Source organism: Vanessa tameamea, chromosome 20 (assembly GCF_037043105.1).
Source record: "Vanessa tameamea isolate UH-Manoa-2023 chromosome 20, ilVanTame1 primary haplotype, whole genome shotgun sequence".
Classification (NCBI taxonomy): Eukaryota; Metazoa; Arthropoda; class Insecta; order Lepidoptera; family Nymphalidae; genus Vanessa; species Vanessa tameamea.
The window spans coordinates 1,664,006-1,678,199 of NC_087328.1; the positions used below are offsets into that span (position 1 = coordinate 1,664,006).

At 32.5% G+C, this 14,194-nt stretch overlaps 1 protein-coding gene across 1 annotated transcript in view; it reads left to right on the forward strand.

The window, feature by feature from the left end:
• LOC113403788 (atrial natriuretic peptide receptor 1) overlaps positions 1–14,194 on the forward strand; it is a 291,966-nt gene that overhangs the window by 51,860 nt on the left and 225,912 nt on the right. Inside the window, exon 2 of the mRNA XM_064217976.1 lies at positions 10,691–10,957. Within this exon, the coding sequence (XP_064074046.1) occupies positions 10,775–10,957 (183 nt within the window). The 5' untranslated portion in view covers positions 10,691–10,774. The remainder of the gene's footprint in view (positions 1–10,690; positions 10,958–14,194) is intronic.

Genomic DNA, 14,194 nt, shown 5'->3' on the forward strand with positions numbered 1-14,194 from the left:
CGTAACGTTTAAATGAAATGCTTCTAATAAAACGTCGAACACGTTCTTGATCTATTTTTATCTTTATCTTTATCTTTGAAACGAGTGTTATTTAAATTGACCACAATTCTAATCTTATAATTGCTATTTAAAACGCCGCACAGACAGTTTAAATCTTTCAACTATCAATCAACATTGACATAAGAAATAAATATTTGTCCGCATCTAAAAATAGTTTGCCTTCAGGTATAACCGAACTCGATAGAGACTCTTGCTGTTTATAAAAACCGGTATATGAGCAATGGTCTATTTACAATTAAAACTGTATGTTTGTAGCTATAAGTAATATTATATATATTTCTAATGTTTCCTATTAATAAAATCAGATATTATTTAAAAGAAGACGTTAATAATAATAAATATCTCAATATAAATAATAAATAAATATTGGACACAATCACATACATTACTCTGATCCCAATGTAAGTAGCTAAAGCACCTGTGTTATGGAAATCAGAAGTAAAGACGGTACCACAAACACCCAGACCCAAGACAACATAGAAAACTTATGAACATTTTCTACATCGACTCGACCGGGAATCGAACCCGGGACCTCGGACTGGCGTACCCATGAAAACCGGTGTACACACTACTCGACCACGGAGTCCGTCATCTAATAATAAGATTAATATGTATACATACTAAAACCCGACCCGGCTTCGCACTTGTGCAATTTATTAATACAGAAAATGTTATTATATTAATATAGTTTATATCATAATATAGCATTCAGAATTAATGTAGTTTGCTACCAGTGTGTGTGTGTGTGTGTGTGTGAGTGAGTGAGTGAGTGAAAAAACAAATATAAATTTGATAGTAATTAGTGGTAGATATTACCACCTACATACAAAGATTTTCTCTCTTTATAACATTAGTATATATTGAAATCACCTTGGTTGACCTTGTATCTATTATATATTCAAACCTTAAATTGTTTAATTTTTTTTCAGTTATACATGAGAAATAAACGTCTCCATATTTATAAAAAATTATATACATCAGTCTGTTTGTGATTGACTCACCTGATGACCAAACTAATGGTGATGGTGTAATCAATGCTGACCTTCGTTATTGCGTCATATTCTTGGCTATTAGCTATGTTTAAATAAATAAATATTATCCAAATATTTAATACCTGTATGAATTCTATATACCAAATATTAGCTGATTACATAATATGAAATTTAAATTATTAAAGAGTTTGCATATATTATAAAAAAATACATATTGCTTTAGTAGTTTGATGTATATGTTATATGTTTGGTAGTCACTTTCCATCAGGTGAGCCTCCTGCTCGTTTGCCACCTATGACATAAAAAAAAAATGTTCTTATCTTGTATGTCCTTTATATGTCTCTCATCAACAAAATATAAAAGACAACTGAAAAGAAAATGTTTAGTAAAATACACTCTTTCTGTGCTCTCCAATTTTCAATTGAAATTGGGTCTAAATGTCAGTTTGTCTTACGAAGATTCGCAATCAAAGTATGTTAATCGATATGGGTCAAATCTTGCTAATAATATTTAGACTTCCATTGCATTTTGATTGATTGAGTTTTATAATTCCGAAATAAAAATATTTGGAATTTATTTACATTTACACAAATTTATTGACACTGTTGGAAGCCGCTGTGCTATTCTGTAAAACCAAACTAAATATAAATGTAATCAATTATTATCAATATCTGTTGTAAAGTATGAAATATTTGTTACAAAATATCTCTTCAGTTTTAAGGATAACATAAAAAAAAGTATCGTACGCTGTACACATCTTTCGACAAGTCACCAACAACTACCGCCACCAACCTTGGGAACTAATATGGCGGTAAAATACAGGAGGAGTGCGTGGTACCTAGGCAGACAAAGCCCTAACACCAAGTAAAATGAATTATTAGCAACAAAATTATATGAAAAATACAACGGTGCTTGGCAATGAACCGAAACGCTACCAACCCGGTAAGGTTCCGGTACATTTCCACTAAATCAAGATGCGCTACATCCGTACATCTCATGATAGCAATAGAATACACCTGTGTGGCTGTAACGTTGTGGACTGTAAACGACTAGGACACAGCATAAAGCTACAGTCACACCTGAAATCGCGAGATATATGTTTTGTGATTTGTGAAACTGCAAAAAAATTACATTAATAAAGGTTTTTTATCCCAATGTACTATACAAACTTTATATTAACGAGCGTGAGTTAGAAGTATTTGTTTTTAAAAATACACCATCAATTTTTAATATGCTCTTATATTTGTAATAGCTTAATTAATAAATTATGAAAAAATAATCAATATTTTTAAATATTTATTTTCTTATAATGATAATTTAGTTCGTATTTAAAATTTGAAATGCCGTTACATCATTCAGTGGTCTCTGCTCTTTGTGCACGCTACTGAAAATGAAATATATCGTCAGTGGAAAGAGAGAAAAGCTTATGCGCCAAAATTGTAATTTTGGGAAATGTGACTTAAAGTTATTAATTTAAATCACGTTTTCCAAAAATATATTATAACAATAAGCATTCGTCCTTCGTCAATCATTGTGTCGTAAATCTATGTTAATAATACGTTTAACGTGCTCCATTCATTGGTTATTTTATTTAACCCTAGATCACTAACCCTCGTCGACAACGCGGACTCAAAAAAAGTGATATAAATTGGCTAATTTCGATCGACCCACAGCTCGCGCGGTGAAAATTTGTGTTTTGTGTAGGGGCCCTGTGTGTGCTGTTCCAGCCACGATGATTCGTCGCATCGTCGAAGTTTACTATTAACGTTATTTGCAGAGTTATTTCTCATTCTTTTTGGTGTTATAGTTATTTCGGTGTTTTGTAAAGTTTGTACTTAATTTGCCTACATTGAAATAAGAACTTATAATATTTTTATTTGAATATATTTTTATTTTAAATACAATTCGTCAACTGTTATTAGATGATAATAGTGAAGAAGAAAACTGCTCGGAGAATGAGAAAGAATTCCACCTTGAAGCTGATCCGGTTTATGAAACAGATGGTGAGTAATGTGACTGTGATGAGGAAGGGACAATTGATGAGATGACCAAAAAGCCCACGATAGTTGAGTTTTACAATCAAACTAAGGGCAGAATAGACACCTTGGACCAAATGTGTTCTCCGCTTCTTGCAGCTTCTTGCAGCAGCAGCCGTTGCTAATGTCTATGTCAGTTGCAGGTGACCACTTACCATCAGATGGCACATATATCCGTTTGCCTGCCAATGCCATAAAAAAATCTCTCTCTATCAGTGTGAAATGATTTTCAAATCAACTAAATTATTTTCAAAACATTTCAATATGTTTTTGAAAATTGATATTTCTCTTTAAATTTTAAATTTATAGTTTTAGTAAATATATCTAGATATGTAGAACACCAGCCTTATAACGCCATATGATATTGTGGCTCCACACAATGTAACGTTAGACTAACGTGGAGTTAGTCTAATGTTACAATCTACTTATTTATGTCTTCGCTATTCCGTCTGATGTTGTACGATGCATACAAGTTGCATTGTCATTTAAAAAAGTACATTGCATACAAATTTACATGCATGTTATGGCAATGAGATATATGGATATTCACTTGGTGGTTCTGTACATACCCCCTACGAAGGAAAAGTTAATACTTCTTACAGTGCCAGAGTGACTGCTAACCTTCCCATGAGCTTATTTGCCAGTCCGGTCACCTATTATAAATTTTAAAAAATCAGCTGTTATGGAAGTTGACTGTGAAAGTAGGTATTCATAGGCCATCGATCTTTCATTCATTTTTATGTATCGAATTATGGAATTGTCTTAATAGTACAACTGGTAACTTGAGTGTAAAGTTCGATATCTCGTTAATAGGTTTTTTTTCTTTTGTAAATTGTTTTTATCATAATCACTTCCTAAATTTAACGTAACAAATCAAATTAATCGACTTTCTTTTCTGTCTGTTTGTCTGTCAGGTGCTCTTTCACTATCAAATCACTGAACCGAATTTGATAAAATTTAGATAGACATAGCTTGAACTCTATGGCAGGATTTTATATGCCTAACACCGAACGAACAAACCTTAAAACGCGAGCGAAGCCGCAGTGGAAAACTAGTTTTATATAAAATACCTACAGATATAATTTACCAATACAAATAAATGTATCGACCGGCCTCAATAACACTGCTCAAAATTTGAAGTACATACATACCACCATACTATCTCAATTGTGGATTCGTAAATAGTTTTTGAATATACACTAGAAAAAAAAAAAGGAAAAATTTCAAATATAGAAGCTTGATTAAATATTACATTTCAGTAGTAAAGGTAATTTCATCATTTTTTCAATTATTTTTTTAAAATATCTAGAAAAGTGATACCAAATATTAATAATTATTCTTTAATAGACCATGTGTATACTCGTGTCTATAAACCTCGATAACACAGCGTAAATAAAAAGAAAAAAAACAGAAGCATATTATGATTATATTCGATAAAAAATCACGGAACGACACTTCTAAACATCGATTAATATAGAATCTCTCGATTAAAATGTTTGCACATTCTTTATTAAAGGTAATAAATAGATAATATGTAATAATATGATAATTATGATAAACAGTATCTTTGCTGTTAAGGGCGATATCATTACGTCATTGAGAATTAGTTTCTCGTCCGCCTTCTGGCGTGACTTCTGACTTTGATTAAAAGATTTAGTAAAGAGCCAATTTTTCAAAATAGGTAAACATTAACTAGAATATATTTTCGGTTTGCAAATTAATTTTATATTGTTATTCTATTTAGTATCGAGACTACGTAATATCACAACTTAATAAATATATATATATATATATTTTTTATGATTAAGTTTGAACTGAGAATGTTTGAATCTGCGACCTTATAACTTATAAAAGTCAATATATTTAATTAAAGTATATAATTGAAATGCCTAGTCAACATCACTATGACGTCACGTCTAAATTTTTATACTAAAATGGATATTTTATATAAAAATAATACAAGCAGACCCGGCCACACGTTGCTGTGGCTACGCTACACGCTTGAATTATATTTTAAGATAATGTTTAGCCAAAAAATTCTCTGAACACGATGAATATAATGATACAAATTTTATGTTAAAATATACTGCAGTTTTGTTGTGATACTCGTTCAAAAAACAGCGATCCTTTTGCAAACATAACAGCCTTATAAAATGAACAGTAATATATGCGCCCATGTTAAAGTTGCAAGTATGAACTCTTAGGCTATTTTCGTCTTCCACACCTAACAAAAGCGTTTTGATATAGGTAGGCGGATGGGCAAATGGGCCATCTTATGGTAAGTGGTTACAACCTCCCATAGACCTCCATTGCGCCACCAACCTTGGGAACTAAGTTATTATGTCCCTTCTGCCTGTATACACTGGTTCACCCTTTAAACTGGAATACAATAATACTGAGTACTGGTTTACCAATCCAGACGGGCTTGCGAAGCCCTAACATCAAATAATTCATAATAAATCATAATAGAAAATTTGGATGTGTCATATTTAAAGGCGCGCTTTGAGGGTAAGACTGACTTGTATGCCGTGACGGCGAAAGATATGACGCTGTCTTGTGCCGAGTTCATGCCATCAACTCCTTTGATACTTAAATTGATTAACATAAGTATTAATAACATTAAGTGCTTAAATATATACAAATATGAATTATTTGTATATATTTCAGCAAGCATTTCCCCGTTGAAAAGCAATTCCGATCCTCTGGGCTAAAAACGAACCAGCCCTCCTGTCACCAGTGGAGGCAATAAGGCGAGGTGTTATACTTTTGATGAATCTTTTTGCACCACTACTCCAAGGGCCAAGTGTTTCGACAGCAAATGGGACAAAAAACGAACATAAGAGACGAATATTTAGATCATTTGTTTTTGTTTGAGCATTTACCGCAGCGGCACTCGTTTGATTTTGCTCGTTAAATTCTTTCAATTAACATCAATTTCGGTGTTCCACATCTGCCAGGCTTAGCATGACGTACATTTATCTTCTTATTAATCTCGGTCCAGGATTCTTTTTTATTATCTAATGCGATGTGACAAGGGTTGAAATACTATACATGTCAGAGAATATCTTTTGTTAGAACTCTTCGAGAATCTTTTTTATATTGTAGTTCGTGTAATGATATCATCTGATTTAAAGTGATTTAGAATTCCAATGATAATAATATGGCCATTCTTTTATCGTATTTACATAACTTATTGTTGTATATGGAACGAACTAATTAGTAACAAATAGCAAAAGAAAATAATATACAACTTAGTTTTTTTATCAATATAAAAAAAAAATTATCAATATAAAATTTTAGTTACTCATAGTCATAAATAAAAACTGCTACTGGTTTGGAGATGAATTTAATAGATCAGGGTTAGCTGAGAAGACCAAGCGAAAGAAGGTTTTTTTTGAGGTGTCTTTGAGGTGTTTTTCATTGGGTTTTTTGTGAGGTGGTATTTAATAAAAAAAAAAAATCATAGGCGGACTCGCAAATGGATCACCTGATAGTAAATGGTCATTAGCCATAAACATTGGCGTTGTAAGAAATTCTAACCATTCTCTCGCCAATGCGCCACCAACATTGGAAACAGATGTGATGTCTCTTGTGGAATTCCTTGTCAAGTCTTCCTGATTTAAACTACATTGCAAGTTGGTAGATTCAAATATAGCCATCTAGCTATAATTGTGCCGTGTCCTAAGTAAACATTTCTTTCTTCTTCTTAGTTCAACTTAGCAGCTATAATCGTTTACAATATCATTTCTATTGTGTCTTATTATGCCAAGTTTTTTTATTTTTTTATGACGTAGGTCATCTGATGGTAAGTGGTTACTTCCGCTAATAGACATTGTCAGTGTAAGAAATAACAAAGAACACAGAGATACTTAATATTGTTGTTTGGTGGTAGGATATCTGATGCGTGAGTGGTACATACCCATACGGGCTTGCACAAGCTCTACCACCAAGTATTCTATAAATAATAATGTCTCAATATGATATCTCGTATTTTAATCTGATATTCCATAATAGTTTTATTAATCTAATCTACAAAAGTGTGAATTTATCAGCGCGTCTATTTTAGGTCAAAACACTTGGCAACTAACTGTTATCAATTAAATTGATTAATTTTAAAGCGATTTACTAACTATCGGCCCCGGCTTCGCTCGCGTTGCCATTATATATCATCCCGTGGCCCGCGAGGAGTTCGGACTTAACGCCGGGTGATTTTTATGTTTGGGGTCACATTAAATCCCTAGTTTATGACGTCTCGCCTGTGTCATCCGCGGAAGAAATCGAAATAAGAATTATGAACGCTTCAAATACAATGCGGAATAATTTGACTACTTCGGTAGTTAAGTCACAACTTAGAAAAATAATTCGACTTTGCGTTCGCAATAGGGGAAGTCACTTCGACCAAGAACTAGGCTAAATTTCAAAATATCTTAATTGTAACTTAGCTACTGAACTGTTTATGTATCTAAATTTTATTTTAAATTTGTTTAAGTAAGTAAGTTATGAGAAAAAGTAGCCTTTCTTAGGGTTCAAGATTATACTCGCTTAGTTGCTCCGTTATGGTTCAATCGGTTCCATAGTCGGGTTAGTCTTCTTGGATGAGAAGCCCATTCTACCTAGCTGCTGGAATGAGGATTGGTCGATAAACATGGCAGAAGTTCGTACATGTTCCAATACAAATTTAGGACATGGAAACTCAGTGCCCTTACACATGGAGCGGTAAAAAAATTAACAAATCTTTTCATCGCTGATGAGCCACCGAACTTGGGAACCGAGGCGTTATGTTCCATGTGTCTGTAGTTACACTGAACTTTAATATCTGCATAATATATAATTTATTTATTTTCTGATGATATACTTATTAAATTTCATGCCATGGCAACCTTATTGTTAATAAATAATTTATAAGGCATAAAATTGTATGAAATATAATTTCTATTTTCAGTAAAACTTGTTATATTTTACAATAGAATGCTATAAATTAACTCAGGATCTTAGTCGGTTTTTAAGACATTTCATTCGGTTTGAACTTATTTATCACTAAAAATTTAACAACACGTTTTATTTTGCAGCCTTATATATCGAAACGTTGTTTCAATCTAGCCCCAATGTATGACCTAGAAATTTATTTTCATATCGCCTTTACATACCTGGTCTAGTGTGTGGTAACAAACAGTGATCGTCAAAGTGTTACAAGAATGTACATGTCTTATCAGCACGATAAATTGCCATATGAATACGGTCACTGGTTGTCAAACTGATCAAAGCACTGTTCCAATTCTCTGAGAGATTCTATTGCTGTATAACGCTCTTATGTAAAGCTAATTTCTCAATTAGAATCTCATTTTGAAATTGTTGGATTTCGTTCGTACAAGTATGTCTTGTCTTATCAGATTCGGTTTAAGGTCTCCCTTTCATAACATAACATCATTATAACTTAAAAAGATTTGCTTTTCAGGTATATATATTTTAAAAATTTTGATTAAATAGTTTCATCATACGTCTCTTCAATCTGGCATAGATTTTTGTCTAACTAAAGATAGACTTTGTCTGAACATATAGAACCCACAACGATACATTTATTATAAAGTATAAATATAAATTATTAATAACAGAAAGCACTTTAAATTATATTTTGATATTATGTAAATTAACAAAATATATCATGGTTTATTTATTCAATCTTTTTTGACTACTGTAATTCCTCGTTTTCGGTTATTTTTGGTTCTTAAATTCAGTAAAATATTAATTTGACGTTTCTCTATCAATAAAATACAGAAATTTATTACACATTGTTAAATTATTTTGATTACATCAAACACTAAGGACTTAAATAATTACCTTGATTACATTGATAACATCCATCTTGTAATTCAATAAATATAAGCGAATACACGGACGGAAACTAAGAGTGGCTTTATTTATTAATACTATTTAAAGATCATCTATATAAATAAATTATTTTGAAGTATCCGTTTGTACTGTAAAATAAAAGACTCTGTTTATCTTCTATTTATATAAAAGCAAAATATCACTCACTGATTAATCACGAAATCTCAGAAACTATAATATATAACTGAAAATCCGCTAAGAAGGGATTTACCCGAAACTCTTCGCATAAGGGTCGGAAGTTTGTTTTATAAATTTCGCGCGGGTAAAGGCCGCAGGTTCAATATAGTTTTCAAATCTTGAAACCTAAAACAAACTTTTTTCTTGTCAGTCGGTTTTTGAGGTCATCTTCAAAACGGTTAAAAATTTCAATTGGATTATTAAAAGAGCATTCCATGGTAACATACAGTTTTATGTTTTTCATAAATTTCGGTTAAGTTTACCATAAATTATAACAAATCCAAGTTGACTTATTTATATTAATGAATAATTTGTAATTATGTGCATTAAGGACTTTTTGTCCGATTACGGCCAATGTGTGATGTCACACTTAATTCAACATGACCTTGATGACATAAAGCAAGGTTGCATGTGTGATTAAAATATTTAATAATAAGCAACAAAAAAAGAACATAGTCGATTTAGCAAATAAAAATACATTACAATAATAAGTTTATTAATTTTATATTGAATTGTGTCTAACCACTGATAAAGTTTTCAATATTCAGTTGGTAGACTGTAAAAAATAATAATGATTACTCGTTAATAATACTTATATTAATTAAAAACCATAGTCAATTGTTTTATTTTAAAACAAAAAAACAGATGGATCGCTCGCCTCGTGAAGCAACAAAATAGTTGCGTAGCTAGGTGGGCAAGGGCCCCGGTGCATAGAAAAATAATCTGGCCCTCACCCCCTCCTTCCACCTCCCTCTTTAACTTATAATGCCCTTCAAAATTATAGATACGAATAAGAGTAGGATACAGGATTCAGTGAGTTGAACTTATCATTCGTAGGCTAAATCTATACGTCATCTCTATTCAAAGTTCTTTTCAAAGCATAGGTTAGAATCCCTTGAGCCCCGGGGCCCTGGTGCACTGCACCACCTGGCCCTATGATAGCTACGCCACTGCAACAAAAGCGAACTCAAATACTTCAAAAGTGACTTTTATTTTATATTCTTAGGTCAAAGTATATTAAATAAAACTTAAAGCTATCATCTGTTCGATAATGTGTAAATAATCGCCCTCCTCACATTCTCATAAAACCGCAGAACACAGCTAGTTTACAATATAAAGTAGATTGATACTGATGACGAATTGAAGTATACGTTTGATTAAAGCAGAAAATTCCAACGCATTCGAAGTATACTCGAAGTACGAGATGTCTCATAAAATGAGGGTAGAATTCATTGTAAGTGAATTTGTTATCTGACCGCGATACGGACGTGACCAATTCCTAGAAATAAGTGTAGTTCTTGATCTTGCCGTATTTTATCCAACGCAGACGCGACTATGAAGTGTAATTCTGAAAATATATCCTTTGAATCTAAATGACTCAATTTTTTGACACATGCGATTTGATAGATACATACTTGAATAAAACAATAATTACTTTTTATTGATTGCTTATTTTCGTTTTTAATAAAATCGACTACAATTAATATCGACATATTATCGAATCGGTTAATAATAATACGTTTCTTTTTGTTACAGGTGAATTGAGTGATGAGCAACTATGTAGTGAAATAAGTGCCATTAGTGTGAATAGTGATGTGTATTTGGTGATCTATCGATAACATGGGATGGTGTGTTTTGTTTATACTGTTTGGTGCGGCGGCTGTCGGCAACTGTCAGAATTGTCGAGGCGAGGAGCCGCGGGAGAGGGCATGTGAAAATGTCTGCGACTTCAACGGTAATTGTAAGATTCGGGCTGCGCTATTGTTGCCCAAAAATACAACATATGACGCCAATCTTCAAGTTGTAAGTTTTTAAATCAAATATTGTTTTCTATATTGATTTACAATGTATTATAAAAGAGATTTAAATATTCATATTACTAACACAACCTAGTTCTGCTTGTATATATGTTGAAGCCAACTAGTTAAATTAGCGTATGAAATAGCAGCCTAGCCATTTTACGAAACGGCGCTATTCAACCAGCAGAAGGAGCCTAAATATTATCAGCCAACTCATCTCATCGTAGATGTTATAACAAAGTGAACGATATAAAAATGCTCTCGTTGAAAAAAATATACATGTATGTACCAATATACATGGTGAAAAACATACGATGATACGATGTACCTAATTTATATTGAGGACTTAATATACAAATTATAAAAGATATATACTGACCATGAATCTATGCTAGATTTGTGGAATTCGTGTAGTATTTTTTTATTATATATTTAGGCGGACGATCAAATGGCCTTCTATACTCAGGCATAAGAAATATTAGCTTTCATCCACAAACCTTGGAATTAAGATGTTACGTCCCTTGTGCCTGTAGTTACACTCACGTACCTTGCAAACTGATACACAATAATAGTAAGTATTACTGATGGCGAAAGAACATCTGATGCGTGGGTGGTACCTACCCAGGCTTTGAACAAAGACCTACCGCAAAGTAAATTTCTCTGTTGAATCGCACTTTCTATTCTATCTAGGCGAAGAAGAAACCATCTCTTATCATCTTGATAGCTATAATTTGTACGATGATGGTAGCTTAACGTAAACATAAGAACAGTCTACCCTAATCGGAACTTTAATTGAGGTCAAGAATATGTTTATAGATATGTTATTCACTTCAATAAGTGGATTTCAATCCAAGGAATTTATTGGCGTCTGTTATTACACGATAAAAAAACTTCTGTATCCAAATACAGATAGCAAATCCGAACAAAATATAAAATAACTCAAACGCTATAATAAAATATATAGGATTTAATAAATCATCCGTGAAATAACGACTTTCAGATAAGATCACCCCTAATTATCTACTTAAGTAATTCCGCTAAATAACAAGATAAGAGTTTATTTAATGTTTTGCAAGGAGGTATTTTTGGTCGACAAGGTTTTTATTTACATTATTTTAGGAGGGTCGACGATTAAAACGGGCACTTGATGATGAATGATGCTGATGTCCTCTCGATCTATTTCGGTGGCAAATCTTAAGGCCGACTAGGCAACTTCGCAAAACACATATTAATGTGTGAAATTTACATGTGGGAATCACTCTCATATTCCAATGGGACGTTAAATCTGACTCGACCCCTAATAGTTCAATTGCAAGATCGCGCAACGGTTTTACGTGCTTTCCGAGGCACAGTAGTGTACGAACTTCTAATTTCGAAACTCCGGCCTGTTGTTGAATTTTTTTCGTCAGAACAACCCAATAACTTTTATTTACTTGATCTGTGGGGCTTGAGCTTAGAATCGAACTCTGGATGTTATGTTTCTGGTGACCATAATTAGACTATTGTTTATGCTTCTAAACAAAAGCATATTGTAAAATTCAGCGGTATAGTAAATGAAGAGTGGGTTGAGATACTGGACGAGTTTGCAGAAAACCTTAGCACTGGTCATAATGAGAGTGGAGCTACTGATGATACAAAGCAACATTATGGTTGCCTCATGATGGATTATTCTAATAAATTAACTGTTTTATGAAATTAAACCTACATGGGACATATTACTATAGTGCGCAAGTCTGCGAAAGTATTTCTGACAATTTTCTTTATAACTAATACACGAAATTTGGAATAAGTCAAAAATCATTGTTGTTTACAACGTATTTGAAACGGTATCTTAAGGGATTGTATTGTAAAGTTATTTATTTTAACAAGGTAATATAATACATTGCGGGTATATTTTTGAAATGTATTTTGCACACACTTATACAACGTTCAATGAACGGATAGTCAACTTTAAGATGGTTATTTTCGTCAATTTTAAAGTATCTTCTTACTTTCCCTCTAAAGAAAATGTGGAAAGTTGAAAGCTCTTATCCAGGGTTGGTTATATTAAATACTTTTAAACTCAGGTATAATTAGATGAATCTTTTCATCAGAGTAGGCGAATGGGGAAGTCTATTCAAAAATTTACCAGGTAGTCTGTCATAAACTTTTTACTTAAACTGTATATAAAATTGAGGAAGTACGAATGATTTTTAAAATATATTTTTTAAAGATGTTAAGTTAAAGCATCAGATTCGCTTACTCACGGCACTTTCATATGCTATTTTTCAACTAGATGGCGTTGAACGCAGTTGAATCGCGCTTATATTGTGATTCCCTGCATATACATGAGGAAGGCCATTAGGTAATTCTATATAATCCATTCTCTGTAAAATGTAAATTTTTGGCACACGTTACTTATCACATGAGTCCGTGTCTATATTAGTCTATATTATTTGAAATAGTTAAAACTTCAAATACGTCAACGTCAACTTCTCAAATTTTTAATCTTTTGAGAGTCGCATTCAAGGATCAGATCATTTTGCATTTATGATATTAAACAATCGACATGTTCTTCTAATTAAACATCCTGGCACTTAATCGAAATATCGATTATATTCGAAATATCTTAGGGGCTTTCCCAAACAATGATTATGAGTACATTACACATTATTGATGTCTAACATTTTTGTTCTCGCTTTCCATCGTGTGTAACATTGACCAAACGCAAACTCAAATTCCTTTATAGTATTGTATGTCAAATTTAACACTACCGGTTCGGAAAAAAAATACCCTGACCAGAGAAGAAGCGGCGAATGAAACTCAGCGGATCTTTTTATTATTTACATACATTGAATATGAATAGAAATAGCCAGGAGGCGATCGTTTCATTCCCAAGGTGTGCTATCAAATATAAACTCACTAATTGTGTAATAACTTTTCGCTCACAAGTGTTCATTAACAATTTTTTTTAATTTGGCAACAGAGACATTTTAAACGCTTTCTGGTATCCTGTTGTAGAACTGTATACATTGCCCCACAAAAGAGTACTGTCTCTATGCAGTCGAATAACAGGAATAACCAGTTTGTGTTTGTTCCTTGTACTAATGCTATGAGTATCACATTTTCTCATTAATGATTTTAATCATTAACGTTTTTCCGTACATACATAACATACATAACATTATAGAAAATGTATTGAGAAGCAACAACAAGCTTAATAAAATATTTAGCTCCTAGTTTATAGATTGTCAAATATCAA